This window comes from Melospiza georgiana, chromosome 19 (assembly GCF_028018845.1).
Source record: "Melospiza georgiana isolate bMelGeo1 chromosome 19, bMelGeo1.pri, whole genome shotgun sequence".
Classification (NCBI taxonomy): Eukaryota; Metazoa; Chordata; class Aves; order Passeriformes; family Passerellidae; genus Melospiza; species Melospiza georgiana.
Window position 1 is genome coordinate 11,262,751 of NC_080448.1, and position 27,196 is coordinate 11,289,946.

Consider the following 27,196-nt stretch of genomic DNA (forward strand, 5'->3'; position numbering starts at 1 on the left):
TAGCAAGGAAATATTCTTTTTTTAGTGGCCAAAATGATTTAGAAGCAGCCTTTGCAGGGCTGCAGAGCCCTCGCATTTCTTGAGTCTTTTTTAAAAAATGGGCTTTTTGCTTTCTTTTGTTCTGTGGGTGGGAACATTCATGATGTAGCAGCACAATGAAAATAATGGTGTGGGGGCCAGCCCCAGTGTGTGTGTGTGTATTTCAAACACAATCATTAGCCATGTTTCATCAGCTCTGTTCCTCATTGTACTTAACCTGGGGTCACTGTAATATTTCTTAGTTTTAATGCTTCCAGATTTATGAAAGGGTTGCTGATAAATTCTTTTAATCCAATATGGCTTATTGATTCATGTATTTGAAAGATCTTTAATATCCTCTTTGTACCTTTGATTCCTTAAGTGTTGCAAAAAGGCAGAAATTGGTAATTGTTGATAACAAGATCTCTGGGCCTTAGAACTGTGTCTCATTCATTTAAAGAGGATTAGGGGAGGCAGGAGCTCACAGAGCAGGAGCCAGGACAGAACAAAACCACAAATAGAATTATGGAGAGAACACACAATAGGTGGTTTAAGCATGTCTGTTGGAACAACAGCACTTGGGTAATCACGTGTCCCACCCTGGGAGAGGGCAGCTCACTTGTAAAAGAACCCCTGGCTTCAAATGCAGTGATCAAACCCCTCCTGAATTACAGATGTTTACTTTCATCAGTTTATTTGATTAGGGGCACAATGGAAGGATGGCATGCTAGAGGGAAAAAGCATTTTGTGCAGGAAGGGGAAACTTGCTGCTACTGGAGAGCCTCTTAATTCCTGTCCAAACTAAAACTGCATCTCCCCTGCATCAACTGAGTCAGCACTGAATTGCATTAAAGCCACTAAAAGGATGAAGGAATTAGAAAAGTACAAAAGCAAAACTTGTCCAGGCACAGAGCATTTCAACTTAAAAATGATGAACCAGTTAGTTCATGAAGTGACCATCCAGGCAGTGCCAGTGCCTGCTCCAAGCATGACAGAGCAGACACAGCTCAGCCTCTTTTTTCCTTGCTCTTTTCTTCTTTCTTTTCGATGTTTCCTAGAGTTCTAATATTTTTTTCCTGTTTTTTCATCAAAAAACCATTCAGCTTGGCAATGTTCTGCTGAATAATTCATTTAGATCCATCCCCAGGGAGGCCTGGGCAATCTGAGAGCTCTGCACCTCCTGATGAAGGGCCCAGGTAGTGCTGCCTGTGCTGTAAGTGTGCTCTGCACTCCTCAGCTGGGATTGGAGTCACACCAGGCATTCACCTCATCTGCAAATTCTGGCACTGGCAGCTCTTTGTGACCTGTTCTGCAGGTCACTCATGGGAGGAAATACAAAGGAATGATCAAGAGAAAGGAGGAGTTGCACACTCACTCTGCATTCCTGGCGTGGGTTTGTGTGTGTCAGGATGAGAACTCAGAGCTGCTCTGCCAGCCTGTGGGCACCACAGAGCATGAAAGTCCTTCTGAGGGAAAATCCTCATTGCTCTTGCAGTGCTAAATTCCTCCTCAGCCATGGCTAAGGAGGGGCAGGACAGTTTTATCCTCTTTGGGTGCACAGGATTGCCTTACAGGATGGTATCATGCCCTGCTCTGATTGTTAGCAGACCTGTGCATTTTTTTGCTATCAAGAATTTGCAGTAAACCCAGCGTGAGTTCATGTGAGTTGCTGTGGCCTCCAGCCAGAGTGGTTTCCCAGGGAACTCTGTGCCAGATATTGCAAGCAATGATGATATCTGCCTGAGAAGTTATTTTTCTCTCTGGAATCTAAGGTTCAGATCCTCCTGTCAGCCTGCATGTTCTCCAATTGCATTCCAGATTTAGCTAATGATCTTGCAATGCTTCAGACAGAAAGTGGAAGTGAGCACATGAAGTGCCAAAAGAAACTCTGAAAGAAGTCTCCATGTAGCACAGCAGTAACTCATGGCTGATGACATTACCAGAAGTGATGAGTTTCACACACACACACATTGAGAGGAGATGCATTATTATGAAATGGAAAGCTGCAAAATCAATAGGAACAGTGCCAGCACCAGGCATGGCATCCTCCTGGAATTGAATGAGCAAATGCTGCCTGATGCTTTTGTTGTTAGAGCTTTGTGTTGTCAATCCCACACAGCTCCCCAGGATCCACTGGGATTCCTGCACTGGGGACACAGAACAAGGATCTGGTTTGGTGCCAGAGCTGGGTGGTGCTGACACCAGCTGGCTATGGCCCCTGTCAGTGCCAGGGTGCCAGGGCTTGGCATGAGTGCCATGGCAGTGACAGCAGGGAGCCAGGAGGGAATGGCAGCAGAGATGTGGGATGGAATGACAGAAGAGATCCAGGATGGAGTGACAGCAGAGATCCAGGCCCTGGCAGTCCCTGCCAGCACAGCAGCCACCCTTCCCTGCTCTGAGGGAATGGAAATGGCACATTTTCTGGGCTCATGCTACTGGGATAAAATTTTTTTTTTCAAAAGATAATCCTTTATTTACATTTTCTTACCTACTCCTCTGATTTAATATTGATATCTGTTTATTTGATTCTAGCTCTTCTAGAAGCAATAAGTGATAAGTTATCAGGGTATGACCTGTTTAATATTTTGGCTGTTCATACCTTGGATCTGCTTTGCTTTAGGCAATACCTTTATATATTTTATTTTAAAAATAGATTAATATGTGTGCACACAAACAGATATACAGGCAATCATTGCTTTAGGGAACATCTTTATATCCTATATACACATGGATATGTGTATTTAAGTGATTTTCATTCTGTACAAATTCCATAAGAATTTAAGCCATTCAGAACTGACCATTTAAATCTGTTACAGAAAGTTTCTGGTTTAATCTCCAGCTTTAAGAGTCTTTCTTGGCAATGGCTTTGTTTATTTTTAAAATGACTGAGAAATTAGGAGTGTTTTACACAATGCTGAAGGATGAGTGGGAGGTTGTTCATTTCATTTCTGTGCCTGTGTGAAGTCCTGCTTGTCACTTCCGATCCAGGGCTGGGTGACTTCTGCATGTTAATAAATATTTAGAAATAACACACCCAGAGAGAGGGATCAGGATGTGGTTGGAGGCTGTAATAGATCTTTGCTGCTGCCTCATTCCTGGAGGAATGACCTGTAATCTCAGGAAACTATTTATACAGATTGTGGTGACAAGGAAAGCACCAGGAGCTGTGACAAGTGTGTTTGTGATGGCTCCAGAAGTATTTGGAGTGTTTTATTAATGACAGCTTAAACAGATCCAAAGCTTGTAGAAATGATAAGAATAACAAGCAGTGAATACATTGATTTTTTAAACATTTACAGGTTTAAAACACAGCATGTTTACTTGGGCTTTACTTCTTTACCCTTTTTTTTGTTAATGGCTTGCTCCAAAGAAACAGAATTTGATTTTTGTGTTGCCTTTTTGTCAGGCTCACAGAAGAGCAATACATTCTTATATTTTCTTTCATTTGGTCCTGGTTTCCATGTGGGAAGACCAAAAGGAAGCATTACAGCATGTGAAAATACTTTAAATATTAAGTAAAGACCATTTTGAAATTCTTTCTGCAAGTATTGAATATTCCATTAATTGACATTTATTCATATGCTTTAATGCTTTAATGCATTTATTCTCCTCAATTGCTCCAGTGGGTGCATCAGCCTTTGGAATTTCTCACCAGTTTTCTCTTCACTCATGCAAGATAATAAATTTTCCAGATTTGGGGATAATACCTTGGGTATATAATATTAACTGTTGAAAATAATGGATAACTTCAGGCACACTTGGGTTGCTGCTGGAGAAATGAGGCCTCTTGGTTCAGCTGCAGGTGGCAGCACAACACTGGTGTTATTTCCACCCAGCCCAGGACCTAAATCAACTTTTAGCCAATTAATAACATGGAAGCTGATCATGCTGTTGAGGAAAAAAAATTCTTTCCATTTGCAACCTGGAAATATATATTTTAAATTTTCTTTTTCAAATAGGACTGATTTTTCTCTTTGGTATTACAGAGCATTCTGCAGGTGGCAGCAGAACATTGGTGTTATTTCCATCCAGCCCAGGATCGAAATCAACTTTTATCCAATTGTTAACATAAAAGCTGGTCATACTGTTGAAGAAAAAAATTTAATATTTTTTTCCCATTTGCAGCCTGGAAATATATTTTTTAATTTTATTTTTTTTCAAATAGGACTGATTTTTCTCTTTGGTATTACAGAGCATTCTGGTCTGCCAGGATTCTGAGATTTTCACTACAGAAACACAATTATTTACTTAACTCTAAATCACTGATATTCTCTGCATAAAGCCAGAACAGGGAATATTAACCATTAATAAGATTTGCACTGCAGCTTTAAATATAAGCAGATGATTTATTTGCCAGATATGTTTGGACAGAATCCTGTACAGTTCTGCACAAAAGTCAAATATTTGTAGGTAGCACCATAATACAAAATATAAGCTGCTTGTAAGTGAATATTTTATATTGTTTGCCTTCCTCTCTCTGAAGTTTGTGGGAATAATTTGTATTATCAGAGATAGGAGATGAAAAAATGAGTTTCTGACAAACAGAGGCAGCTTCTGTATTTATTTTTTGACAGCAGTTCTACCTTATTTTTCATTGGAGTTGTTGCTGAGAACAATAATGCTGTGTCTGCCTTTTATTAGAATTGGTTTCCCCCTAAAAATCTAAAATCTTACAGAAATAGTTATAAGTAAATGCACATTACTTATTGATGTGGGCTGTGGGTAAGCTGACAATGCTGTGATGAGATCAAACCATGGATGAAACCTTTTCATGGCACAAAGGAACTTCTCCTTAAATCTGGATTTCTTCCCAGTGCAAAGGTGGGGAAAGCCCCACTGGGGACAATGGAGCTGGGAGTCAGAAAATGGGATTTGTTTGCTCTCTCTCCCCTTTCTCACGTTCTTCCTGCTCACCATTCACAGCCAGGGCAGTTCAAAGCACATTTTGAATATATTCTGCAGAACAAATGAGCAATTCACAGCTTCCCTGGCAGTTTGAGGTGTTCCTTTTGCCCTGCCTGAGTCACACACCAGCCTGGCCTGGCACTGTCACAGCTGCATTCAGAGCCATCCAGCTTTTCTGTGCTGCTTTCCTGCAGTGCTGATCCCAAACATGCCCAGTGACCTGGGGCACACCCAGTGCCACAGGAGGTGCTTTCATTTCATCTTCAGTTAAATTCAGCCTCTCACAGCTCCTCTGAATGGCAGGTTACAAATAACTCCTTTGGATCAGCACAGCAGAACAGACAAAAACCCACAGCAGCCCCACAGCCAAATGGTGGTGATTGAAAAGAAGCTGCTGAAATAAAGAAATTTTCAAGTCACTTCTGCAGTGTTGGCACAGCAAGGAACTGCAACCCCAAAGTCATTGCCCAGGTAAACATGGACTGGAGAATGATGGTTCAGCAGGTGTGGTGGGCCTGCTGCTCCAGCAGAACCCACTCAGAACTGGAGAATAATGACCATGGACTGGAGAATGATGGTTCAGCAGGTGTGGTGGGCCTGCTGCTCCAGCAGAACCCACCCAGAACTGGAGAATAATGACCATGGATGGAGAATGATGGTTCAGCAGGTGGGCTCCAGCAGAACCCACTCAGAACTGGAGAATAATGACCATGGACTGTGGATAATGGTTCAACAGATGTGCTGGCCCTGCTGCTCCAGCAGAACCCATGGATGAAATCTTTTCATGGCATACAGGAACTTCTCCTGGAGAATAATGAACATTAATTGAAACCCCCTAGAGAATAATGACCATGAGCTGAAACCCACCCAGCGCTGCCCAAAGCTGGGCCTGTGAACAGCCCATTGAAACAGCTCCTGTCCCACATTCCTGTTGGAATTTGTTCTGAGAGGAAGGCAAAGTGGGCACTAAAATTATATGCTTTTATTTTTCTTTAATTTCCATATGAGGAACTTGTATAGTTCCTCAATAGTTATACAAATAAATACCTTGGATGTGCATTCACCTCCGTTCTAAACCATTTTAAAGTTTCCTTTCTGAAAAGGAAAACTCTGAAAACTCTGCTTTTCTTTCCAGCCATTTCATTATTCTGGATGAGGAGGGGAGCAGAGGTTTAAATTCTGGGTAAGCCTGAGCTGAGTTCTCATACACTGAGGTGATTATTGTTGGGCCATCAAACTGGTAATAAAAGTCCTGCTCAGTGTACAGAACTTTAAGACAGAAGAATATTTTTGCAAGGAAATAGTCTTCTTTGACTCTAATTAGGAGTGGTTTTCAGGATCAACCCCAAATTTGCTTTCAGAGATGTCATTGGCATATTCCCCAGGCTGTTTTTCTTCAAATCCATTTCTTTACTTTGAAATCCATTTCTTTAAATACATATTTTGGTCAATATTTGCCTTGATATATTAAATCCACCTCTTCAGTTCTGCTCCTTTAAGTTGGCTGCAGGTTCACTTTTGTCTTTTTTGCCCTGCACAGGGGTTAATTATGAAATGAAAATTTCAGTTTAACAAAACAGCTTCTAGTGGTTTATTGGAGGCTTGAGTTTTATTAATTTGGATCAGCTGGTGCTGTTTTAGCTGGGCAGAGCTGTATTGTAAATTCCAGCCTGGTTGGAAATGCTGAGTAGAGGCTGAGTTAAAAGGGGTTGGAGCTTGGAGTGGGTGTGAGATCAGGAGGGGCTCAGACAAGACAAACATCAACCTTCAAAATCTACAAATAAATTTCTATTTTAATAGAATTGCAGAGGTCTCATTCTCCTTCTCACCTCCTGATTTGCTCATTATTATTAAATCTTAGCTTTAAATCCTAAACAAAATATAGTCTTGTCTATATAAATGTTTTATGGCTTCTCTAAGGTCAGTTCTGTCCTTTTGTTCTCCAGACCCTTTGGGTTCATTTCCCAAGAATGGGGATTTGGCTTCATCAAACAAGAACCACCCCACTTTCTCTTGGAATTTCTGTTCATGTTTGTCCTGATGTGTTGAGATGACTCTGTTTTTTCTCACAATAACGATTTCTGATTTATTTGGTTTTATAACATTTTTGAAAGTGGGACAGAGAAACATTTTGCTTAGATCTGCAGCACAGAAGCTGTAAACTTCACCTCTCAGATCAGTGCTTTCAGTGCAAACCTGACTATTTTGTCCCTAATAGAAGCTCAGACAGGTCTATAAAGCTTTTACAAGTTAATGAATGTTTCACACCAGCTGCTGATTGCCTCAGTCAGGCAGTCTCCAGCCAGGGGGACTCAATCTCTCCTCGGGATTGAAGTTCCTGCAATCAGATTGAGACTTTCCAGACTTGAGAGTGCTCACATTTTTCATAGCTTAACTGTAAATCATCTTTCACTTAGAAGCTTTAGAGACAGACTGAGGAGCTAAATCTTGGAGTTTGCCTTCCTAACTAGTCCAAGGCATTAGATGAGCCTCATTATGGTGTTTCCTAAAGGATTAGAGAAAACAGTTTGGGAACCTTCAGAGCAGGACAAATACCATTACAGGTATAACAACTTTATCCTGCTGATGATTTAGGTGGAGAATTAGGTGTGAGCACAGGACTTGGAAATTGTGTGGAGTGACAGAGTGGGGAATCCAAACCTTTCAGCTAGGAAATGATTAGAACTAAGTGATACTGGAAATAATTCATTGGAAAATGTTGTGATTGGGAACTGAAATGTGTTTATTGTTGTATCAGTCAATGACCAAAAAGTGCAATTCTGAGTGTCAGCACTGGCCCTGGCACTGAGTGCTCCTGTCACTGAGCCTGCTCACATCCTTTATAGAAAGTACCCTTCACTTCAGAATTTAGGCTGCTTAAATATTTGCTCTATGAAGCATATTTATAATTATAGATATTTGCTGTATACAAGAGAAGACTTTGTATTACAATATAAAAATAAGAATTGAATTGCTGTTACATTGGGATAAAATTGAGAATAACATAAGTTGCCATCAGCTGCATGTAACAAGTACTTGGTAATTCTAAATGTGTAATTTTTCCAGGATTGAACCCAGTTCAAATGAGATTTTGATTCCTATAATTTTTTCAAGCATTAGTATTAAAGTTATGTTCCTTAAGCACCTTCATTGCTTCTTCAGTTTGGAAATTTTGTTTTTGTCATTTAAATGGTGAAGTCCCCACTGAAAATGCTGTTTATTTGTGTGTAGTTTGAACAAGTCTGCTTTTAATACCCCATTTGTATTTATAGTAGCACTTAACTAAATTTAATTTAGGCTTAATTTCTTTGTTAAAGTACTGTGAAGTAAATATCACAGATGTTTTACCATACAGAAATTGGTGACAGAGCTGTGGATTTTGTATTAACCTTAAAGCAGAACCAGGAGTAATTTCCTTTTTCCTTTCTCAGATTTTCCCTTTTGAAAGTCAAGAGACCTTCATGAAAATGAATTGTTCTTTTCTTTGTCATGTAAAACAAACTGAAAGGAAGGTGTAACAGGACACTGCTCACTGACCTGCTTTAAACATAATGCTGTGGAAATTAAATCCATAAGTGAGAAATGCACCATTCTGCCAGATTACACTAGAATTGCCTTATTATTTCTACTACTATTACTACTATTATTATTATTAATGTTTTTGTTTTTGTTTTTATTTTTATTATTGCAGACCCAGAGCCAAAGCAATGCCCACATATCCCTGGTGTTATATCAGTACAGACAAGTATTTTCCTGGAAAGAAAATTCTATTTCTATTTTTTTTAGATAGCAATTTAACCCTAAGGAGAGATCTTGCTATCTAACTGTCACTCTAGCTGGATATCTTCTTTAAAACAAAAAATCTGCTTTTTATGTCCTGTATAGTGAGGTTTGGCTGCAACCTCAGCAGTGTAAGGAAAAGTAAAGTCATATTCTCTGGGAATGTGATTTATTGTTCCAGTTCCAAGTTCTTCTGCTGGAAAACAGCAACTAAAGATAATTCTGCCATGCATGCTTATGGATCTCCCCTGTGTAAAATGGTGCTGTAATTTATTTGAAAGCTGCTTGTGTTTTATTTTTGCTAGTATAGAGAAGCTCTTAGCATTATGAGCTTTGTCTGATTAAGTGCACAAAATGACAAACAAGGTTGTCCTGTGCTCATCTTCTTCCTTCTTTAGGCAGATAATCACCTTTAGAGGGCTGGATCCTATTCAGCCACTCTGGCAGTCAGCAATACCCAGCCCTAAGCCGCATTTACCGACCTAAACCTTGAGCTGCAGCAGCACATCAGCTGCTGCCCGCCCTAAGACACCCGAGGAAAGTTGCAATTAGGATTTAGGAGGACATTTTATTATCTGAGATTTGAAATAGGTTTTGTTAGTTAATCCAAACATCTTTCCAGATATGTTGACAGAGCCCTTCTGTGCATGGACTTACTTCAGCTTAAGTGGGAAGTGCAGTGGATGTTGCCAAGATTTAATGCCTCCAAAAGGAGGAGACTTGTCAAGGGCAGGACGTGGAGGGAGGGACAGAGCAGTGCCTTGGGCAGCCTCCCCTCACGTGGCACTCGGGGTAGCAAAGCAGGGGAAGGCTGATGTGGGGACAGAAATGATGCATTTGACTTTATTGATATTAGAAGCTTAATTAATTACTTTGTTATACTGTGTTATTTTATATTACATTACATTTAAACTGAATTTGTTAAGCACTCAACTCTGAATTTCGTGACAGTTTCAATGCACACACATGGATTCAATTGGTTAGTGAATTAAAACACACTAAAATCCAATTACCAATTCTCTTCAGGTAAACAACCTTCTACAATGGATTTTACTTGTTACTTGGGGATTTGTGGATAACTTGTGAACAACACAGGAGCAGTAAATGAGAAAAGAATTGTTTTTTCTTTCTCTGAGGTTCAGAGAATGTGAATTTTAGAAATATTCTTGGGAATTTGTGCTTTGCTTTTTTCTGTGAGGAGAAGTGCAGCTACAACTCAGCAGTGCTGGGGCAGCATTCTGCTGGCCAGCTTCTCCTGAAAAATAAAATCTATTCCTTAATAAAGGGAAATTAGTAGCTTAACCAAGATTAGACTATACCCCAGCTGCTTTTATAAGTCTGTTGATTGTGTATGAACTCTGCATGGCCAGGGCTCAGCACGGTACAGACAGGGGAATCTGTGCAAAGCTTAAAGAGCAGAATAAAATCCTCACCTTTCTCATGCTCCCTGAAATCCTCATTGCTTTAATTGCAAGGCATTCTTTTTCTTACTGACATTTGTAGCCATAACTTATATATATATATATATATATATATATATATATAAAATAAGAGGGCCTTGTGTGTGTGCCATTCCCTCAGTGGGGGATGGATCCCAGGGGTTTTGTGCCATTTCCCTGGGGCTCATCCCATTGTCTCCAGCTCCTGAGTATTTTGATTTCTCCCAGAAGATGGAGGTGGTTCTGTGCAGAAGGAACCTGTGGAGGTTTTCTCTCCAGCTGCACAGGGTGCAGCTGCTGTGTCTGGTGGGACCACACTGGATCTGCTGCATCTTCAGAGCTTTGGTGTCCCCAGTGTCACCTGGAAATTTCACTCTGTTTGAAATTGGGAAAGGAAAATATCCACAAGTCCCCAAGTTTCATCACCTTCACAAACTGAAGCAGGTAAATCAAAATATTCCTATGGAAATTCTCACAGTGTCTCTAACTTTATAAATCATAGAGGGCCGAGCCACTCTTTTACAGAAGTCCTGAGTTTATTAAGCTAAATGAATTAATTTTGGCAGTTTCACAGTGATGGTACAGCCACAGGAATTGCTGTTCCCATGCTGCAGAGCAGGGCTGGGGCTGGGGCTGTGTGCCTGTACAGTCCCTGGACAGCAGAGGTCCTCCAGACCCAGCTGTTCATCCCCAAGTGGGAATTTTGCAGCAATTACCTTCGATTTGTCACTCTAGAAAATAATTTTGGTGAAGGATTTTGTCATGGAGACAAACAAACAGTTTGCCTTGATTTTTAAAATTATTATTATTATTGTGGCATATTTGCTGTTGTTATTTCCTCTGCAGTGTTGCAGTAATATTTTAGAAAGACATTTGGAGGGCTTAAATCCTCTGTGGAGTGTTTTAAAGACATATCCAGCAGTATTTTAGCAAAGTATTTCTTGTGCCTCATCTGTGCCTCATTTAGCAGCACTGCTGCTGTCTGGAAACACAACTCTTGAATTGTTATCAGAAAGCACAAAAACCTCTAAAATGCCATGGTTAGAATGTAGCTGATAGCCAGAAATGAGCAGGTCACTTTCCAGTAAGATTGTAACAAATTTTTACCTCAGCTTTGAGACACTAATTTGGATTATTTGAATGTGTACAGCACCAAAGAGTTGGCAAGGCCTCTTGAATTTATGGGCTTGGGCAAAACTTAAATATTTATGCAGTTATAGAGGTAAGTGTATTATCAGCCTCTCATTTGTAGATTTATAGAAATATTACCAAAGGATGGAAATTATAAATATTGAAAGTGGTTTTTCTCCTACACACTCTACTGGCTGAGCACCTTAACAAGCTCTGTCTGAAAACCATTCCAACTTTGTTTCTGGTAACTTCCCTGTAACCTGGGCAACTAAGCTTTGAGGAGAAAACAAGAATATAAGTAAAAGTAACTGCAGTTTATTTTAAAATATTTTCCATTATTAACACATTTTTAATAGCAGGAGACGCCCAGATTTTGGCTTCATTATTAAACATGCTGGGGAATGGGGTTTGTGCTGGAGCAGCTGCCAGCTTTGTGTCTCCACTCACAATTATTTCCAAATTGTTACCCTGCTACTGCTATTAACTGGGTTGGTCATTCACAGGTTTTTAGAAGTCAAAAAAAAGAAGAAAAAAGGTCATTTTAACATTTTACTTCAATTTGGTTCACTACTGTCTTTAACCTGTCGTGTTTTCTGGACAATCTCACCACGGTGCCTTTTTGTAAAAGCCCTCTGAATGATGGATTAAGATCTGTCTTGGATTTTACATGGATTAAGCTTTAAATTAACATAAAAGAATAACAATGTGAATCAATTTGATCAAAGAAAAAGTGTCACTAATTATTTAAACAGGACACTTAGTCCCCAGCTTTAAAGGCAAAGGAGCGGATTTCCCTTGCATGTGGATCGAATCAGAAGTATCCCATAATTGACTCTTTACAAGACCTTTCTGCAGAGTAATGGACTAGATATTAAAGCCTTAAGTATTTAAAGTGAGTTTCCTCCTTCTCTAAGTGGAGCTGCAGCTCTAAGAGCAATTTTACAAGTCTGACACATTAGTGCATCCCTGGGAAATCCTGGGCTCGGGGCTCGCGGCCCCTCCCGGTGTGAAACGGCCACTGCTGGACCTGTGAGGAGCATCCTGGCAATCACTTCCAGATGGGAATGCCTCTTGGGAAGCAGCAGAGATAGTGAGTGTATGGGGCTGGACTTTATAAGCATCTAATTGGCTTTATCTTTGCCACCTATTTCTAATTTTGTTGGTGTCTCTTGGGAGGATTCATTCTCTGGTGACAAAGGCTCTCGTGGCCTCAGAGCTGTTCTCCCTTCTGGAGATGTCCTTCTGCATTTCTGGCTGCTCAAAGTGGATGAGATGAATGCTGCTACAAATAGAACTCTAGTTTGTACCTGAAGGAATTCTCTATTTTCTCTGTTTCTCAGGCCTTCAGTTTGTACCTGAAGGAATTCTCTATTTTCTCATATTTTGGAGGGGATGCAGTGAAGTCATTCCCAAAAAGGGCACTGCTCTGTCCTTGGCCAGTCCTTGTTTGCATGAGGGCTGTTGCAGAACTTATCCTTTCAAATATTCTTCCTAATGGAAGTAAAGGTAGTGCAATTCATCCAATCTTATAAAAACAATCATAAATAAGACAGGAAAACATGAAAATGTTGTAGGTGCTCCCATTCTTCCCCAATCCTTTTTTTCTTTTTTCTAATATAGATATAAATGTATATTCTAATAAATATATATATATTATATACATATATACAGACATACTATATATATACATGTATATGTATGCATCTATACTATGTGTATATATATCTACACTTATATATATAAAAATAAATTCTAATATACATATAAAATGGCATGTGTTATATTAGGGAATATTTCTGTCAATATAAATTTTTATTTGTATTAATCCTTGTTTAAATTGTTGCTGTGCTTTGTTTTAGAGCCCATGAAATTCCTCCAGCTCTTTATTGTCAATTCATCCATGCTCCAAGTGGTTTTTCCCACCTTGTATCCCAGGTTTCCCTTTTTCAGACAGCCCCATGAATGTGGTACAATAATATTACCCTGATAGGAAAAATCAGTTCCTTTTTGTGTGGAAATAATTCATATATAAATATTCCTTTGCTATGTGGTTTATACTGTATAGGCTTACAGGATAATGTTACTGAGAAAGCAAAATAATCCTTACTATGATACAGAATTTACTTTTAGCCAATTTCTGTCTTTTACTGTCAGGTAGAAGCCAAATCATGCTGAAATCAACAGGAGATCAGTCAGGGAAGGAGCCCTGGGAAGGCAAAAATTCTGTCCCATATAGGCACAGTTTAAAATTCCAAAAGATGTGAAAAATCTGAATATCTGAACTTCAGTTTGTAACATCTGGGACTTCAAACCAGACATAAACAATATTGAATGAATTATATTTTTTCTCTTTCATCAAAATAACATTGTAAATACTTAAGCCACAAATTATACTTTAAAATGAGAGTGGACATTGACTATGATTCCCCTGAAAGTATTTCATACACAAAGATCAAAGAAATGCTGCCTAACCCTTGCCGAGGAGAAATAATTTATAAAAGTTAGTCTGAAACTCAAGTTATGGATTTAACTGCTCCTTTTTGTGGAGGTGAATAAAGAGAGCCAAGTTTTGAATATTTATTTTCACAATTATTGCTGGGCTTGTCCTCTGCTCTGAGGAAAGGACCTCCCGTGCTCTGGGCTCACTGTGGCAGTGTTGGGGTTCCTTCCTCATCTGAGACAGGGAATGGGGGCTCAGCAAAGCCTCATTTTCTGTCCCTGCAGGGTGACCTGGGCTGGGCTTTGGGGCCAAGGCTGCTCCTGCAGGGCCACACCTGGCTCTGGGCAGGGCTGAGGGACACGTTCAGCTCTGTCCCAGGGGTTTTAGGGCTTCCCAGATCCCTCCAGGCTCTGTGGGACACAGTCCCAGGTGCTGGATCTGCTCCCTGTGCAATGCCCAGGTAAATGGGGTTTGCACAGTGCTGTGAGTGGGAAAAGAAGAGTTCCCAAATCCCCCAACTCCCAAATTCCAAACTCCCAAACTCCCCAAATTCCCAAACTCCCCAACTTCCAAATTCCCAAATAACTCCCAAATTCCCAAACTCCCAAGCTCCCAAATCCCTAAACTCCCGAATTCCCAAACTCCTGAATTCCCAAAATCCCAAACTCCCCAACTCCCAAATTCTCAAACTGTGGCAGTGTTGGGGTTCCTTCCCTCAGCTGCAGACAGGGAATGACTGTCTCCAAATCCCCAAATAATTCCCAAACTCCCCAACTCCCAAATTCTCCAATTCCCAAACTCCCACCACAGCCTCGGAGCTGCAGCAGCTCCCTGAGTGCTGCCCCCCTGCCCAGGGCTGTGTTTGTGCTCGTGCCTTCCATCCCTTTATTTCCCCTGGTGATTTCACAAAGGAACAAAATGGAGTTCCTATGGCACAGAGTTTTTCCACTGACCTTCCAACTTTCCACATCCTGCTCCCATGGCATGGAGGGAACATTGGAGCTCTTCTGCTGCCTGGACTCGAAGGGTCTGAGTTGTTAAACCTTTTACAGCTCATGTTGTGTGTGTGTCTTGAAATCTCAATTATTGAAGTCTAATAATTAAAATTATTTATGAAAATCTCCTGATTTAAATCGTGCCAGAAAGTGATGCTGAGCCCCTCAAGGGTCCTGAGCATTGTTGTACTAAAGAAGAGTTTGTAGGATTCTGTTGCTTCCAAAGAAAGTAAACCCAAGAAAACCCACAACTTTTAACTTGGTCTTAAAATCTTACCAGTCTAATTTTTCAGTCATGAGATTTCTGCCTGAAGTACTTTTCTTGGGCTATCTTTGTTTTACACCAAAACAAATATTTGGAGAAATCCAGTTTCCATTGATTCTCTTCCCCAGAAAAGCAGCTAGGAGCTAATAAAAGGAGGGGAGCTGGTCCAAGGAAAGCACTGGGGCTGCTGGAGACCTGCAGAGCTGGGCTGGGAGCAACCAGAGCTGCTGTCAATCCCCTTCCTTTTCCTCCTCTGCAAGGCACAGCTGGGCTTGCACCCACGCTGGGGCTCCTTTCCAATGGCATCCAAACTAATATTAATTTTTATTTAAAAATTAACCTAAGGAATCACCAAGAAATGTGTGAAACTAATCAAAAAGCAAAGCCTGATCTCAGAAAAATCAAAGTGAACTCTCCAGCTCCTGTCCCAGATACATTGATGCTGTTCTCAGCTCACCAGAGCATCAGAGCTGATTTTGTTGATCAAAAATAGGAAGCTTTTAAAGCCTCTAATTGCCAAATTATTGAGGTGTCTTGTGGTATCTTTGTTAAGATTCCTTTGTGTGCTGCCTGTCCATCTCCATCCCATTCTTGCCATGTGTTCCTCGGTTTGTTTCAGTCCTGGGGTGGTGTTGTTGGTCCTGGACTGGTGGTTTTGGTCCTGGAGTGGTGTTTCAGTCCTGGGTTGGTGTTGTTGGTCCTGGACTGGTGTTTCAGTCCTGGGTTGGTGTTTTTGGTCCTGGACTGGTGTTTCAGTCCTGAGTTGGTGTTTTTGGTCCTGGACTGGTGTTTCAGTCCTGCCTTCCATCCCAGCAGTGTTTGGTTGCCCAGGAAGCTCCTTGGAGAACCACAGAGTGTTTCCCATCCGAGCCCAGCAGGCTGCTGGTGATTTGACACACAACAAATGGCTTTTTTTAGATTTGATTTCATTTCTAAGCATGCTATAAATGCCCTTAGAATCTACCAGGCTAAGCCAGTGTACATTTGTGGGTAATATCCTCAAGATGCAAGTAAAAATTGCTGATTTTTTTAGCTCTTAGACTCCCCTAAAGACTGGAGGCAGTTGGCGAGCCCCAGGCTCTGCTTCACTGGATCCAGCACACCTTCCAGAATATTAATTTAACTCTGTTAAATTTCCTAGAGGTGTTAATTGCAGATGCTGGAAATAAAGGTATGAATTCTGCTTCAGTCACAAATGTTTTAATTCGTCTCCAGATAGATTATTTTTAAGTAATGTTTGATTTGATTTTTATTTTCTCTTCATTTTATTTTAAAAGGCTTCTGCATTGTTCTTTGCTGCTGTAGTTAATCTGTGCATTAGGAGGGGCAGAAGTTAATTTATGGCATAGAAAGCATTCATGCTGCTTGGGGAGCTGAATCCATCACCCTGTGTTTATTTGTCAGCTGTTTAGGTTTCCTTCCCTTTGCCTCACAGTCCTTTCTCTGCCACTGCTGTGTGCAGTCTGAAATAAGTTCAAGCTGTGGATGGAAGTGTGTGTACAGAGGTCTGTGCTTCCATTCTGGCAGCCAAACATTGACTCCTTCCTTTCTGGGGTTACCTGAAGAATGTGACTGCAAATCAAAATGTTTGGGATGGCAAAGGCATCCAGAACCCCCTGAATTATATTTGGAAATCTCAGCTTTAATACATGGCAGGGAGCCAGACCAGATCAGAGCCAGCACACACCAGTGCATTGGATATTGCCAATTGAACAGATCCAATCCTCCCTCCTGCTCTCCCTTTATATATTTGTATGTTATAAATGATTTATTGATGGGAGACTGCTCATGTAGGTGACCACTTGTACCATTCCTGTGGGAATTAAACTGTCCCTTGTCTTTTCCCAAATTAAACTGCTTTAGGTGTAGTGCTCATTTGCTTATGGAATTCATTTTAGTCCCTTCTCATTGTTGCCAATATTTTCTATTATTACCACAGCCTATCAATGATCTTTCTGCCTGTATAAACTGATAAAATATCCTAAATGCTGCTCAAGGTTCCCCCTTTCTCCAGGACTGACCCATAGCTCAGGTGGGAAGTTTCCAGGGCTGATTTTGGGTTTCACTGATGCCACTCAGAGGGAGCAGTGGCACAGAACCCTCCCACCCTGCAGCTGCTGGGAGCCCCAGAGCTGCTTTCTCCCTATAATCAGCCAGAAAAGGCTTTGAGAGGCTGCAGGATGAGTGGCTGAGCAGGGCTGGAGCCATCAGTCCCCAGAGTGTGGCTGGAGCAGGAGGAGATGGGGAGGAATCCTGCCCTCAGTTCAGGCACAGCTGGCAGGTGAGCACTGCAGCTGTCAAATGCTCACTTGCCACAAGCAGTACATTTCTGCTCTTAATATTAAAAGTGTGTCAGAATTTCCATTATAAACCACTTATTTTGTGGGTTTATAGCTTTGCCATAAAAATACACCTTGGGTTGAGCCCTGGCACGCAGCCATTTGGCTTCTTCTAACACAATATTAATTCAGAACATCCAGACAGTGTTTTTAAACATCAGTATCTGAGAAGTTGTTGCTTCTTTTTTCTCTCTTTTTTTTTTTATTTTCCTGAAGTCCCTTGTTTTCTGCAGGACTCACTCAGAAATCAAAGGTGGCCAGATGTAATTGCAACAAGAATCTGCAACATCTGGAGCTCCTTTTGGAAGGACTGAGACTTGTGATAAGAAAGAAAGTTCTGGGGACATTAGAGAATTCCAGGCCAGGTGGGAAGGCTGGATCCAGACCCCCAAGGCTGAGCTGACAAGGTCTGGCTGCCATCACCCACAGAACTTCCCAAATAATGGCAGAAAGAAGGAAAGTCTGGGGCAGATGAAGATATAAGCTAAAATATTCATTTTGGAACCAAATCAAAGAATTTTAGGTCACATTTGAATCCAAAGTGCAACAAAATATTGTCAGCCAGTGATCTCTGTGAGATGAGAAATTAGGAGCAAAAACAAACTTGTGATTTGAAATTTAAGGATAATTCTGATGGGATATTTCAGATGAACTTCCAAGCTAACAAACCCTCTGCACCTGAGCTCTGGGCTGCAGGAGGAGCATGTCTGGTCCTTCCAAAGCCCAGCCCTGATGAATGGCTGGAAAGGTGGGCAGAAACTGCAGTTAAATTTAAACAAACCCTGTAACTGCTTGGACAATGAATGCTGAAAAGAGGCAATCCTAATCTGATCCCTGGCCTTGCTGTACAATTAGCAAAAATTATAATCTTCATTTGTGAGACAAGGAAAATTGGCAGCTGGGAAAAAAAGAAAGGAAGTCATTCAGTTTAATATTAAACTTCTGAAAAAATTGGCCATAAAAGCAGTTCTGAGGCTGGCCAGGATAGAGGCTCAGAAACGTCTGGGGAATGTTCTTCAATCACTTCAGGGAATGTGAGGACATGAAGCTGAAAGTGCTGAGCTCCAGAGGAATGAGGATAAAGCTTCAAGCTTTCCTCTAGATTTGGTCAGTTTACTTTCTGAATGTATATTGGGGTCTGGGAAAGAAATGGAATAAATTTCCCTTCCTCAGGCTGCAGTTATTGGACAAGGTGGGCTGAAAAAGAATAAATTGGGCTCAAGCAGGGAGAGTGAGTGCTGGCAGACACAGGGCTTTCCAAAGGTGGGGAAAATGATTTAGAAAAGTCATCCTCTCTGAGCAAGAAATGGAGCTCGGATGATGGATAGGCTATGGAAGGATTTGGAGATCATTATGGCTGGTAATAGAGTAATACAAGCTGGAAGTATTGTCTTACCAATGAAATCCCTGGAAATTGGCTTTAATTACGTGGCTCAGATGAAGCAGAGAATTTGCAGATAACTGATTTGGAGTGAGGAGATTTCCCAGTGCTGCAGGCAGCCACTGCAGCAGCTGCTTGGGGCAGTATCAAAGGAAAGGTTCAACTGCTGCAAATCATATTTTAAGGGCCAAGCATTTGCAGAGACTTTTGCTGATAGATTTGAGGGGTGATTTTTTCCTTGCACTAAGCAATTTAAACTCTGAATTTCTTTAAATGCAGAGTGCAGCAAGATTTCAGGTGATCTCCCTGTGATGCTGTAGTGGGTGTACTTACTCTGGCTTTACTCCAGCTTTCACAACTAATTGAAATTGAAAATACAGCAGCTTGGAGGTCAATACAAGTCCTAGAGATCCAGGAAATACCTGCAGGACCCACAGAGCCTCCAAGGCTCTGCTGAATTTCGAGGTGCCATCAGTGCCGGTACTTGTGTGAGCAGGCTGAGGCCACCACAGCTGTGCCACAATCCCGGTTCCAGGGCACTGTTTGGATTCCCAGAAGTTTTTTCCAGTTAAAAATCAGTTTTCTGAATCCAATAAACACACAGGCTGCACACAGTGGTGTACCACAGACAGATTCTGAGGGAAACCAAGCCATTCCCAGCACCTCTCTGTCAGAACGTGCTACTGGGCAGCCAGGGAGTGACCTGGGATGGATAAATGAGCTTTCAACGAGTCCTGGACCTCACTCCCAGCTCTGATTGAAGTCAAATGGTGGCTGGAGTGGCTCCTGCAGAGCCAAGTTTCAGGAAAAGGGGAGGGAGCAGCTTCCAGAGCAGGACAAGAACTGCTGCAGCTTTCAAAGATGAATTTTGGCCCAGCACCTGCTGCCTTTTGGGGATGGGAAGGAGCTGTGCCCAGCCTGCCTGGATCAGATTAGTTCTAGATGGTATCTGGGTACCAAGTACAACACTGAGGTGTGACCTGATGGATTTACAAATGGCTGGAACACTAAAAACAGCCTGACAGCAGCTCCAGAGGCAAGGGGGTCATTGGAAGTGAGGAGTTGTGAGTACACAGCCAGCCCAGGGATGGCTCCACAGACAGAAGGACAGAGGACAGGCAGCACCATCCTGGGCAGCTCAGGTGAAGGGTTTTTTTAAGGAATTTTAAGGATTACTGCTACTATTTCAGGCAGATTTTTTGTGGCTTTGTTAATATTGTAAAACCACTGTAGGAGTTTGGTGAGCAGGAAACAATTTCAGTGGCTGGCATAGTGTGATTTAATGTTTTCAAAAATGTTTTTGAACAAAACCTCTTGTAACTGCTCCCATTTTCACCTCCCCATGTTCCAAACACCTTCCAGGCTGGATGGGAACTTATCACAACAAAATGTTCTGTTCTGAGGAGAGGAATTCATCTCAAAGCACATCTGACAGTGCCTGAATCCAGAGAAGGTCCCACTGTGGTTCCTCTGGGGAGGGTTGGCCAAACCCTGGCAGGCTGCAGGGGCTGAAGGATGGGGAAGGCAGAATTGGGGTTCCATGGGGTGAGACAGGCTCAGCTGCATCCAGGGAGCAGCTCTGGAGCTTCACCCCAACATGGTCCCATCCAGAACATCAGGAAAGGGCACCTGGAAAGGCGGGTTTGATGTTTGAGGTTTGATGTTTGATGTCCAAGTGGCTCTCCTGGAATTCTGTGTTCCCTCGGGACAGGGGAGAAGACATCAACCCCTGCTCTGGGATTCCTGCTCTGGAGTTTATTTGTTAAACAGCACAATTGTGTACAGGAAACACGTGCCTCTATCCTCCTCTCCTGACATAAATATACAGCAATAAATAAAAATATATTATTTTTTGGTGTTCATGAAGATTATTCTGCTGTTAAATTCTCCTTCTCTACTGCTGGATGAAGCAAAGGAAACGTGTACCTTAGTGAAGGGTGTGACAATACCATGTGGCTGGAACATATGTGGTTTTATCTTTTATCTTTATTCTTTTATAAAATATCATTATAATTCCTTGAGTCAGTGCATGTGAACTCAGTAATGGACTGATAATTTTCTTGCTACATTAAACCAAGTGCTGTGAAAAATTTGAGGAGGTTTTGCCGCAGCAGAGATTCAGCTTTTAATCTTTGTATCTAAGCCATGCTTTCCAAAATGTCTGATTTTCCTGTACCTAAACCACCCTGGAGATGCCACGTTACATGTCAGGTGTGTCACTGACAGCAGAGTTACACAACTGGAAATGGGTTTAAACATTTATGTTAAACATTTATGTTAAACATTTATTTTAAACACTGATAACTTCTGCACATCACTGGTGGCTGAGAACTGCAAGGACAAAAGCTTGGAGATGGGGAACTTGTGAATAATCAGATTTTAACATCTTTGTTTCATTTCAAAGCTGTTGGAATGAGTCAGGAGTGAGCTGTGCCTGATGTTGGGGTCTCTGAATCACTGACCCCACATATATGTGTGTATATATATTTATTATGTATATTAATATAAATAATCTTATTGTAATTAATACAGATATAGAATTACATATAAATATGTTATATAGTATAATATATATTAACATATGTGTTATATCTAGCATAAATATTAATTATATATCTATATAAATATATTATCTATATAATTACATATAAAATACAATATTATATATTAATTATACATTTTAATATATTTATAAATATGTTATATATTATATACATTATTAAGTATATTTTATAATATATATTTAAAATTTGTACATTTTAATATATATAAAAATGTATATTGTAGATATGTATGTATATATATAAATATATTAAATATATAATGTATATTTTAAATATTTTATATATAAAATATATATGCATATATACATATACACATATATATGCATATATACATATACATATATACATATATACATATATATACTTATTCATAAAATATATATGAAATATATATTTTATATATAAAATATATAATGTATATTTTAAATATTTTATATATAAAAGATATATACATATATATAAATATACATGTGTATATATATACATATGTACATATACATATATACATATATATACATATTCATAAATATATATGAAATATATATTTTATATATAATATATTTTAATATTATATATATTTGATATATTTTAATATATATGCATATAATTATGTATATTTTAAAATATTTTTAGATGTATATATGTATATGTATATGTATACACATGTATATTTATATGTGCTTGAGAGGTGCTTGGACTCTGCAGTGACACAAGGTCTGAGCACCTACCCAGGATTCAGGCAGTTTTTGGTTCAAAGTTGGCCCTGCTGGGGCTGCCTGGCATGTTTGGGTTTGGCTGTTCCTGATTTGTGGGATTTTCTCTGTGTTGGGATTTCTCCCAGGGAGCTGTGCTGGCCCCAGGAGCTCCCTGGCCCTGCCCTGTGTCCAGCTCAGCCCCATCCCCCTGGATCTCCCCAGATCTGGGCCCTGCAGGCTCAGGGGCCATTCCAGGAATGCTGAATCCTCAGTTCCTGCAGAATGAGGCCAAGGATCTGAGGTAGGAAGAGGTGTGAGGAGAGCTTTATTAGTATGGCACATATTTAACCCATAGGAAAACCCACAAATTTTACTCATTTTAAGTGTATTTCACACTTTTTGACTATTTGAAATAACCACATTTGTAAAAACTTCTTTTAATGAATAGAGCTCTTTATGTACAAAGGCAAACCCTCTTTTTTCCCCCTAAATCCAGTCCTTTTAAAATCCCATTTCTTTTGTAGGTCTGGCTGCTTCCCTCCTCTGTTCATTATTGCTTGCTGCTACAGAACCCTCCAGAACTGCAACCAGGACATTTCGATTCTGTTTTATCTTAGAAGAGTTTTGCTGATCAGTGCCATGTATTCATCAGGACTAATTAGACAGATAAGTAAAGGATTTAATTATTTATTGCCAACCCCAACCAAGCTGGTGTTCAGCACAATATTTGTGTGTGAGGGATGGGAAGGAGCTGCCTGGGTACAAATTCTGGCCCCACTGAACTCTGCCATGTTACTGCACAAAGGCTTCTCCACATGTTTGAAAGAAATATTTCCCTGGGGTTTTCTGAATGCTGGTAAATGTGGTTTTATCTTCCTTTTCACTTTTGAATGTTTGTTTACCTCACATACCCCTCAAAGTAATTTAACATAAAAAACTTCTCATCAATTCCATTTTATTCCAAGTTTGAATTGTCTCATTTTTTTTAATTTCTTGTGCATTTAGAGACCCCACATGGCAATGTCTGGGCTGAAAACATGGTAGGGGAACATTGGCATATTTTGTCTTGCTGTGATTTCAAGTGAATTAAAGAAACCTAGAAATGAAAACATTTCCATTTGTTTATATAACTAAAAAACCCCATAAAACTGAGCAAGAATATCCTTTAATGAACACAAACCCTTTTTGCAAGCAGCCACAACCAGAGGGACACACACACCCCCAGCTCCTATCTCCCCTATCAACAGCAAATTAGAGCAGGTAAAAAACCTCCCTCTATTTGTCTTAGGAAATATCCAGCACTTTTACAGGGAATTTGGAAAATATTTCAGTGGAGGTGAAATGCTGCACACAAAGCACAGCCACGGGCTGCTGTAAAACTGCCCTGGAACAAGGCATTAAAATGCCATCGACCTGCACACATAAAAACAACAAAAAAGCTATGAAAACAAATGCCTTGCAAATAATTAGGATCTTATGGCAGGGAGCAGTGCTGATCTCCGTGCAGAGATTTTCTGTGCAGTCAGAGCAGGCTCAGGCTGATGGGCTGAGGGGGGAATTAGCAGAGCATAAATGGGCTGTGCTGCTCCTGCCTGCACAGCCAGGCCCCAAAGCATCCTCCAGCCCTTCCAGCTCCTCCTGTCTGCCCCTAAAATCCCCTTTCTGTCCTCTAAATTCTCCTTTCTGTCCCCTAAAGTCTCTTTTCTGTCCTATAAAGTCTCCTTTCTGTTCCTCTAGTCTCGTTTCTGTCCCATAAAGTCTTTGTCCTCTAAAATCTCATTTCTGTCCCCTGAATTCCCCTTTCTTCCCCTAAATTTCCTTTCTATCCCTAAAGTTTCCTTTCTGTCCTGAAGTCTCTTTTCTGTCCCATAAAGTCTCCTTTGTCCTCTAAAAATCTCATTTCTGCCCCCTAAATTCCCCTTTCTTCCCCTAAAGTTTCCTTTCTGTCCCCTAAAGTCCTTTTCTGTTCCCTAAATTCTCCCTTCTGTCCCCTAAAGTCTCCTTTCTATCCCTAAAATCTTCTTTCTGTCCCCTAAATTCTCCTTTCTATCCCTAAAGTATCTTGAAATACCCTTGGTTTGTAATACCAGAATATTTTTTTAATTGAATCTCAGGTTTTTATCATGAATTTGCTGATTTTCAGGGTGAGCCTGACTGGCTGATCCAGCCAGAAATAGCTGCAAACCCCATTTCTGGTCCTGAAAATCTGCTGTGGGTTTGTTCTCACTGCTGGCCATGTGCTTGCATTTATTAAAGGTTTAGCAATGGTTTGTAGAGGTTGCTGGTGTGTAAAATGCATCAAACTGTTGTATAAATTATCCTTTAATGCAATAAAATAATTCTTCAAGAGCAATTCTATCACCTGCAATGTATGGAAATACAAAAAGAATTCTAATAACTGATTATTCATGTCTGTGTGTTTGTCACAAATGTTGGGGTTGTTGTTAGCACAGCTCAGGAAAGCTACACCATTAAAATGTATTTGGAAGGATGTGCATCTGTGATTACATAATTAACATGGTAAAATAAATTAATGAGGCTGCTGCCTAAGAGTTGGGCATTTCATTCTCAGCTTTAAGTTGGATTTTAATACTTTTTTTAACTAAAATGCCTTAAATGAATATTGCTTTTCTTACATAATAAAATTACTGTTTTGATCTCCATTTTACAGACCCCAAACATCAATAATTCAGAGGAATTAATGTCTGTCCCCTCTGTATTTCATCTTGTTTCCTGTTTTGTCATTAGGTAACAGTTCCCCCTAAGGCACTTGGTTTTAAACTTCCAATCCAGCTTGTGCCTTTCTTCCAGACACTTTCCAAGTTTGTGTTTCCACACCCAGAGCTGTGCCCATGATAAGAGCCCTGTGTGTAAATTCCCAACCACCAGAACAGATCTTGGCACTGGGATTTCACCCATTCATCAATTTTATCTGACTTTCTGCTGGCCTGGCTTTTCAAAGTGTGAAAATCTGCGCTGCAGAGGAATTTTATGGATTGCAACCCTAATTTTTGGAGTAAAATTCTACAGAACTGCTCTGCTTAGAAAGCTTTGGGCAGAATTGTGAGGTTGTTTTGAATTGCTGTTAAGCCTGTGGTGCCTTTTGGCTGGAAGTCCATCCCAATTAGTGACCCTTGCATGGAGCAGTAGCACAGAGAAGGATTTGGTTGGTTTTTTTCAAGGCAGTTGTAAATGATTAGTCCAAAGGAGCAGCATAAAACTGAGAGTCCCCTGCAGGAGTGGGCTGGAGGAAATTAAAGGATCAACAACAGAAGGGAAGCACTGAGCTAGGATTGTTCCAGGCTGCAGCCACAGGCTCTCACATGCACTCAGGAAATTGGCTCCATCAAAAGCTGAGGATGCAGGAGTGAGGATGAGGAGGATCATGCAGGTGATGGTTCTAAATCATGGCCTGAGATCCCAGGGCTTTCCAAGGCAGAGCTTTCCTCCCCTCCTCACAAAAAGCAGCAGTTTCCAGGTAAAAATGGAATCTTCTCTTTATGAACCAATAAAAGTCCAGCAGAAATGTGAGCTGTAAATCTGATATAACTCAATAAATAACAAAGATTCAGTCTCCCCACATTAATATCAGTTGGATGGGGATTTTTACTGTGCTGTGCCCTGTGTTTGTGTGTGAGAGTTGTGAAAGCAATGGCTGGGGAGTGCTTGGCAGCCAGGTAAAGCTTTTCCTTTAAAGTCTAAAGTCAATTCATTCTGCAGAAATTTGCATCTTCTGGGCCTGGGATGGAGCTGAAACCTTTGCTGGAGGAGCAGGAAAGGATCACAGGAGGGGAAATGCATAAATCTCCATCTGGAGCCAGGGAGGAGATGGGGGAGCAGCAGTGCCAGAGCAAAACTCCAAGGGAAAAGTGAAAGAAAGGAAGAGGAATGTCCCAGGAATTCAGCTCTTCTAATGCTCAATTCTTTCATCAGCAGCAAACCACTGGAAAGCTGTAACCCAAACAAGGAAATTAGAGCAAAAATTAACAATATTCAACTATTCAGATGTCAGAAGAAGCAGAGGAGTTATTGGTGTGAGAGGTTATGGCCAGAGGGGAGAGCTCAGCATGCCCTGGGTAATTAAGGCTCACTGGAGCACGGATCCCTTCTCCAGGTAAGCAAGGCTTTTACAGCATGGCATCTTTGCTATTGTAATTAAACACCACGGCCTACTCTGCATATGAACTCTTAAACACTTCAGGCCTTTATCAGGGGATTTTACTGGCCAGGCATGTGTGTTCAGATGGCAAAAAAAACCCAGCTGCTATAAAAAAAGAAACCCAAACATTTCTTTTTATGACTCGACTTGCTGTATTTTTATATATATTGAGCCAAATTCATCCCTTGTGGAGCTCAGTTGAAGCCAATAAGGGCAGATTTGGCCCCTGTCTATATGAGAAAGGTGGTGACAATTAAAATATATTGTTTAATAATGAGAGCTATGGTAGTGAAGTGTCTTTGTGTCTATGAAATTATACACCACGACACCCAGACTAGCAAAACACATCAGGCTGCTTTCTGATGGAAAGGCAAAAGCACTCTGACTTTTATGATTATGATTAAATATCACAAAGGCATTTGAAGGAGGCTAATTTAGGTAACATCTCCAGAAGTCTCGTTTATGGTGCAGTATTTTACCATTTGAAAATATTTCTTGACTGGTTTTATATGTGGCTCTCAAGGACAGCATGACTGGCTGTTATTAGCAGTAAGTAAAAGAACAGTTTTTATTTCACTTATATTTGGGGGACTTTCAGCAATATTACAAAAAGGAATGTACCCTATTAAAGAGAGGTGAGGACAGCCTTTACTATCACTTTACACTGGCAATTCCCACTTGTTCCCTGCTCAGGGCATGGCACCAGCACATGAAAGGCACTGTTGGAGAGCTGGAGATGTTTCCAGGTTAGCAACAAACACCCAAAGCAGAGGAGTGTGCAGAGGAGCTGTGGTTACCTGGATCCTACCCAGCAACTCCTCTGTGTATCCCTGTTGTGAGCCTGGGTGCATTTCCAAGCTGGAGCTCTCTGTGCCCTGTGTGCTCCTGCTGCACTTTGGGCAGATCCAGATCCCTCCTCCAGGCCCCATCCCTGCCTCAGCTGAGCTCTGCCTTGCAAATGTCCCAAATTCTGGCCCCAACATTCTCCTGCTGGCTCCTGACCTTGCCAGGAGGGGAGGTGGAGGCTGAGAGCATCAGCAGAGATTTCCCTTGGGGAAAAGGTTTTTCCTCTGGGGGTTCCCTGT

The 27,196-nt window shown here is 40.8% G+C and overlaps 1 protein-coding gene across 1 annotated transcript in view; it reads left to right on the top strand.

Annotated features, from left to right (window-relative positions):
• BRIP1 (BRCA1 interacting helicase 1) overlaps positions 1 to 24,060 on the top strand; it is a 95,450-nt gene extending 71,390 nt beyond the window's left edge. The window contains exon 25 of the mRNA XM_058037799.1: positions 22,477 to 24,060. Within this exon, the coding sequence (XP_057893782.1) occupies positions 22,477 to 22,569 (93 nt within the window). The 3' untranslated portion in view covers positions 22,570 to 24,060. The remainder of the gene's footprint in view (positions 1 to 22,476) is intronic.
• The last annotated feature ends 3,136 nt before the right edge of the window (positions 24,061 to 27,196 follow it).